Source organism: Numida meleagris, chromosome 4 (genome assembly GCF_002078875.1).
Source record: "Numida meleagris isolate 19003 breed g44 Domestic line chromosome 4, NumMel1.0, whole genome shotgun sequence".
Taxonomy (NCBI): Eukaryota; Metazoa; Chordata; class Aves; order Galliformes; family Numididae; genus Numida; species Numida meleagris.
The window spans coordinates 27,167,732-27,174,617 of record NC_034412.1 but is presented as its reverse complement, the minus strand read 5'-3'; the positions used below and the strand labels follow the sequence as shown (position 1 = coordinate 27,174,617).

The 6,886-nt window shown below is 39.7% G+C and overlaps 1 protein-coding gene across 1 annotated transcript; it reads left to right on the top strand.

The window, feature by feature from the left end:
- On the top strand, positions 5,428-6,498 carry LOC110397512 (endogenous retrovirus group K member 113 Gag polyprotein-like; the record flags this gene model as incomplete). Its single annotated transcript, XM_021393867.1, has 1 exon — positions 5,428-6,498. A coding segment is annotated over one exon (1,071 nt), but the record flags the coding sequence as incomplete, so codon positions are not given.

Genomic DNA, 6,886 nt, shown 5'->3' with positions numbered 1-6,886 from the left:
CCCTGAGGAAGGATCTCTTCCTGGAGATCCCTCTTTGGTGGGAGCCTTTTCCTGCGAGCCCCAAATCTTCCGATCCGGGTGAGTGCTGTATTTTCCTTCCACCTTTTGTAACGCTATTTCCATCGCGTTAGTCCTGCTTATCGCTACACCATGGTAGCTCTTTTTGCTGAAGCAGTAATTCAGTTCACAAAAATGATTCTACTATGAGAAGCTTCAGAAAAATGCCACACCTCTCCTATATTCAGCTAGAGTCATTTAATTCATATTCCATAGAATTTAATAGTACTAAACATTTATTTTGAGACTAATTCATAGCTTTGTCTTCAATTAACTGTATGCTCTTTTTAATGTCTTGTTATTATTACTTGTGCAGGATCCAGTTATGCTGCAAATTAACTAATAGAAGAATTTCCACTTTCAGTTGCATTCCCTGCCTTTTGGGAAAACCTTTATTTTAAACGGTTCTGGCTTCCTAGTTTTACTTTTATGGAGAACTGTTCTTCATTCTTAAAAGTTTCATTTTCAGACCATTATGTTTGTTCATTAATGTTTTTAATGTCCCTTGCTGAATTGCTGTTACACTTTTACTGTCTAACATGCATCAAACTCACAGCTTGGAATTTATTTCATTGTAATGAAAATTCGTGACTCTGACCTAAATTGTAATGATACAAAGCATTCTGATACAACATTCTGATATGCACTGGAGTTAATTGATCAGTAGGCCTTCGTTGGCTGGAATTTCTCTAATTGCTTAAGTTATGTAATTATGATCGATCTTGTGATATGGCAGTCAGATATTCAGGCCTCTTACACAAATAATTCTTTTCTAAGTAAAATCAGGAAAAAAATCCCAACCACAGGATATTCTGTAGTGTCTCATTCCTAAAAGAAAACAGAAACCTGCTCACTGTAACTAGCTATGCCACTGGAAAATTTGTAATTCTTAAGTCCATTAACAGCTTTGAATGTTTTTAATCAAGCTGTTTGCTTTTTCAAGCACTGAGTTCTCCATTAGTACAACACATATTTATTTGAAGCTTGCTTTCTCTATTTCTCTTTACATATATTAATAATCCATTTTAAAATACAAGTGATAGAGCAGATCTTCCAGGAGAAAGAAATAGTGATTTTCTTTCTAGCTTTAGACAAGTACAGGCAGTGTTTTCCATGAGGTGTGTTCTGAGGAAGGGGAGTCAAATGTGAAGGATGGATGGATGGGAAAGTCACCACTGAGGATAATATAATAGTTTTCATTGGAAAAGATGTGTGCAACCTGGGAAAAAGACTAGAAACAGAACTAGGTTGGGGGACAAATATTGAAGCTAGACTCAAATATTATCTGGCACTGAGACAGAAAAATACAGATACATGTTGGAAGTTCTGTCTGTGATGAGAGAGCACATATTCATATTCCAGGGATAAAAATGGAGTGAGGATCAGTTCCGTCAAATGCCATGGGCTGTTAATTCTTGTAGACTGTGTTTATGCAACAATGTAATTCAAGTGATTACTGGTTTATCAAAGGAGTTGTTTTATCAAAATGAGCAAGAATTCCAGGATGCTTATATACTAAAATATGTACTAATATATTGATTTCTACAAAAAGATGTGTGCTTTGCAACAGCAATACAGCTCTTTTGTCAACACACACTCACCAAACCAAAAATTGTCAGAAGAATACATAGAAGTATCTTTTAGAGTGAGAAATTGTCAAAATTGGTTATAGTAATTGTCTAAGAAGTAAACTCACGTTCAAGTAAACTCAAGTAAACTTCAGTTACTTTTCAAGTAATTGAAAAGTTTGTGCAGATGGAAAGGGATAACTGTAGTGTGTATGTAATGTATATATGCAATGTCTGGTGCAAAGAAATTATATTCCTCAACAGTAGCTTGAAGCTGAGCATGCTGAACTACTTGGTGGTCTAATGATGTTCGTAATGTAAACTTTTGTCACTATGGGTGAACCTTTTCCTGCAGGTAAGTAAACATTGCAGCCAATGGTCTAGAATTATTTCCCTCTCACTTTCAGTTAGTGAGCAAGAACTTTCCAGCCATTCTTCCCATTTACTGGAAGACAGAAAATTTTAAAGTGAATCTCAGTTGTATTTTTTTTTATTATTTCTGAAAGACTGAAGGGATTTCAGGTGCTCGGTGAACATTTTTATATACGCAGGCAGTAAGGGTAGGGAAAGGACAGGATTACTCTAATCTTACTACATTGAATGATTGCACCTTCTGAATCTATTATACAGGAAAAAAAAAAAACAACTAAGAGAAACAAACAGAATCAAGAAAACACTGCCTTCTCTAATATATTATTAACAGGTCAATTTTTTCTCCCGTCTAATATGTACTATGTATACATATATGTACATTTATATTCTCATCATAATAGAAGTGAAGTAAAGCACTTCAATTTTTTGTATGACTAAGTCCAGGAACAGATGATGCATAATTCTAGACTTCATCTCACTCAGAGGAAATACAAGAATGCAGTGAGCTGAGCTCATGTCTGTATCCTCAGCATCTTGCCATCTAGTGTATTTTAAAAAAGATCTAAAAGATCTAAAAAAAAAAAAAAAAAACAAAAAAAAAAAACAAAAAAAAAAAAAACAAAATGGGCCCTGCCTTCTTGACAATTGCACTATTTCAAAAGCAAAAAAAAAAGTTACTGAATTGCTGGACATACTGTGGCAAAAATAAAACAACTCAGGAAGTATAGCCACTATACAATCCTATAGATAATGTTATTATTAACAGAAGATAAAACAATAATTACTGGGATTATTGATATCAAGAGAATAAACATGGCAGCAGGATGCTAAAAATCACTCATTTGTGAATGAATGCTATTTTCTTTAGTAGTGACTCTGTCAGTATAACACTCCCTCAAGATTCAGTGTGTATATAATTCTGCTTCTAGGTAGCCGAGTTCTAAATTAATTCCTTTTTAAATATTTTCTTTCCTTTCTGTTTGTCAGGCAAATCTTTGCATGCGTTAGTATTCCTATCTCCACTTGTTATTTCTACAGATTTCATTTGTGTGTCAAAGAATAAATGAGCTCTAGTTTGTAAAAAAAAAAAAAAAAACCATGCAGCAAGAAAGAAACTCATTTATTCTTTTGTTCTTGCTCATGTACATTTGTTTTTAACTCTAGAGTAAAATACATTTAGACCAATTTCTTCTTCTTTCTTCAGCATGAAGAATAATGCTTGTGTGGGATAATATTTGAGAATATATAGCATACTGCATTTATTCAGGCATTAAAAAACTTATCTTGCATATATATTAATCATGACATAATTGTTGAACATGAAATCATACAAATATTTTCTAGTAGTTCAAGGGATGCTATAATTTTAGAAATTTCTAAAATATTTTAAGAAACCAAACATAATAGATATTTGCATTATACTTGTGATGGACTTTATCTGTGGTGTTTAAGCTGACAAGATATTTACCTTATTTTTTTTGTTGTTTATTTTGTTTTCCCCTGGGTTCAGACTTCAGTGAATCTGTACGATGGTGGATGCTTGTATGATGTTGAATATGAAAAGTTTCCTTTAAGCGCCTGTTTTTCAAGAAGCAAGCTCACAATTTTCCAGGTTAATTCCCTGCCCAACTAGCAGAGATAAAGATGTCAGCTTTTCTTTTATGTTTTAATGCAAATTTATAGAAACTAGTGTCAAAGTTATGAATCTTAAATGAGCCATAGATTCTGTAGGTCTGCAGTAAAAGTGTTTCTGGGTTTCACCAGGTGGGAGGTGAGCAAAGCATTTGTAGCTTCTTGAAATCTGCTCTAGGTTTTGCAATGACTTTACACCTTCAAATTCAGTTTTGTAACGAGTGCCATATTTCTATCCATCTACTTTTTACAGTACATTTTTGCAACAAGGCAAGCAAGCTCAATTCAGCATTCATGCTGCTTGTCCTCTTATCAACAAAACAGAATTCCTTTTGAAAAAGGAATCCCTGTTTATCTAGCTTCCTTCTGTACATACTTTCTGAATACATTGTCAGCCTTCTCTAGTTTGTTACGATTACAATGGCCCACGGAGAAAACCTCTTTACAAGCAACAACTTTTTTTTTTTTTAAACACACACACACGCACGTCATGTGTGTCTATATTAAATGTATTATATACTCTCTATATTAAAATATTTCTGAACTTTTTCTCTAAGTAAGGAAAGGTTAGGAAAAAAATTACAGTGTCCTTCTAATGTAGAGAATTATTTTTTTCTAAAACTTTCTTCCTTCCAACTAAGGAAAGGCAGGATTTTTCCCTTTGAGCCTTTTTCCCCTGCCACTCACCTCCTCCAGTGGTGCTGTGGCCATGGCTCTGCAGAAGAGAGGACAGAGGAGCCAGGCCTGCCTCAGTGGTTTTATGTTTCAACTCAGCTTCTTACATATATTGGGTTCATAGATTGTTCAGTGGTGGTGTACAGCTTATTTTGCTTTCTCAAATGGGGTTAGAAATCTACACTTACTGTAACGCTAAGTCATCATGACCTAAAAGAAGACTCTGACTATAGTTTAGATTGATTATCTTGATTAGTGTTTGTCATGGTTTTATGATTTTTGGTTATTGGTATTCCACATCATAACATCATGTAGTGTACGTACCTGGGTCTCAGAAGAGAAGGACTACTACAGTCCCCAGGGGACTTTGCTCCTCTGTTACCATTTCTGGCCAGAGGGAAAAGATAAAAACTTGGAGATCATGAGACTTCATCCCTTTTTCTGCCCGTCTCTCATCCTGGCACAACCTCGCTCTCCAGCTGTCTCATCGTCGGTAGTAGAGTAAGGCCTACCTTGATTTTGGGACATTCTCTCTCATTGTATTGGATTTATTAGCTTAAATTGTAATTATATTGTATTATAGTGTGTTGTTTTGCATTCCGATATCTTATTTAGTAAATTAGTTTGTTTCTCCTCAGATTGTTGCCGCTGTTCTTTGCTTTCAGGGCCGTCTCCTTACCCTTTTTCCCTTTTCCCGGGGCATGGGCCCATGGGTCCCCCATGCCATTCGTCATGGAACCGGGCCGATGCTGACCGTTCCTGCATCCACCGCCAGCCCCCAGATGTCAATCACCGCTGAGGAATGTGAGGGGGGCATGTCGGAACGCCCACCGCAGCTGCAACACCCACCGTCGTCTTCGCCAATCGTCTCGCAGCAGATTCCCGAGACTCCTCCTCCGTATCCGCCTCTGTACTTGCAACCGTCGTTGTATCCTTCATTACATAATGTCTCCAGGGCGGAAACCAGAGAAGCCTGTACCCACCCATCAAGGGGCGGACCATCTGCGCCGGCACAACCCAGCCCCTTTGAGGGGGCGGCGCAGTCCGGCCCCCCTGGGGGAGGGGTTACATCGGAAAAGGCGATGATGTGAGGGGGTGGGAATGATGGGCGTAACTGGGGCGGGTCCAGATTGCTGATTGGACTAAGATAGCAGATACATTAGATGAGAAGGGCCTATCAGAATCGGTTCCTGAGTTTCTGGTTGTGGTTACTGATGACGGGGTAGCGCAATGGGTTCCACTAGATCCGAAAGGAGTAGCGCGGTTAGTGGATGCAGTGGAAAAGAAGGGGCTAAGATTGCCCCTAACTTTAAATACCTTGGAAGCTTTAACGGCGCCGGGCCCATTGCTTCCCCATGATATTGAAAGCCCTATGCGTATGGTCCTTGAGCCAGTACAATACACCCTCTGGAAGGAGGAGTGGAGTACTCAGCTTAAAATAGTACTGGCAGCAGCAGAAAATGACCCAGCCCATCCTGCATTTGGTAGTAATTTACACAGGCTTATGGGTACCGCTGCAGGAATGGGAGGGACCCCTCATGGTCAACTCGTATTACTGCGACCAGACGAAGTATTAGTAACTTCTGAAGCAGCTGTGACTGCGTTCAGAAAGTTTGTTCGCACTGCGGTACCCGCAAGTCTTTGGTCAGATATAGAACAGGGTCCGAATGAATCGTTTCAGGACTTCGCTAACAGATTGATAAAAGCAGTGGAGGAGTCAGACTTGCCTAGGGCAATACATAATCCAGTGATTGTGGACTGCCTTAAGCAAAAGTCCCATGAGAATGTGAGAGATCTTTTATGTTCAGCTCCCGGAAAATTAACCACACCAGGAGAGATCGTTAAGTATGTTTTGGATAAGCAGAAGCCCACACCCCTGACAAATGAGGGACTTGCAGCAGCCATAATGACAGTAAGAGGCCCCTCTAGAGGCCCTTGCTACCGTTATGGTGAATATGCGCATATTAAAGCACAGTGCGGCACCAGAAAAAATGATAGTGTTGTTTGTCAACTGTGTGGAAAAAAGGGACATACTGCACGGCAGTGCAGAAAGCAGAGGGCTCGGAATCAGGGAAACGAGATGGGGAGGGAGCCACAGGCCCGAGGCCCCTCCCATGTATCCAAGAATGGGCCAATGACCAACTCACTGAGCCTGTCGGTTCCTCCTCTGAGGTTTCTCAAACGCCCAATGTAGCTTTAACTCTGCACTGTGGCAAGAGGCCGCTGGTTAGGGCTTTTGAATTGTAGCGATCAGAAGGGCTAACGCAATGGAAATAGCGTTACAAAAGGTGGAAGGAAAATACAGCGCTCACCCAGATCGGAAGATTTTGGGCTCACAGGAAAAGGCTCCCACCAAGTAGGGACCTCCAGGAAGAGATCCTTCCTTAGGGGCAGTCAGCCCTTAAAGGAGGCCTAAGAGGGGTGGAGCCAGGCTCCACCCCTTCTGGTTGCACAGGTGAATTGCCTTCACCTGTGCTCCCAGGGCTGACTGGGTCTTTCCTCCAGGTGCTCAATCAGTGGTTCAGGCCATGACTCTGCAGTTCCCATACATGCATCTTATCTTGATCTGCCGCAGAATTTTC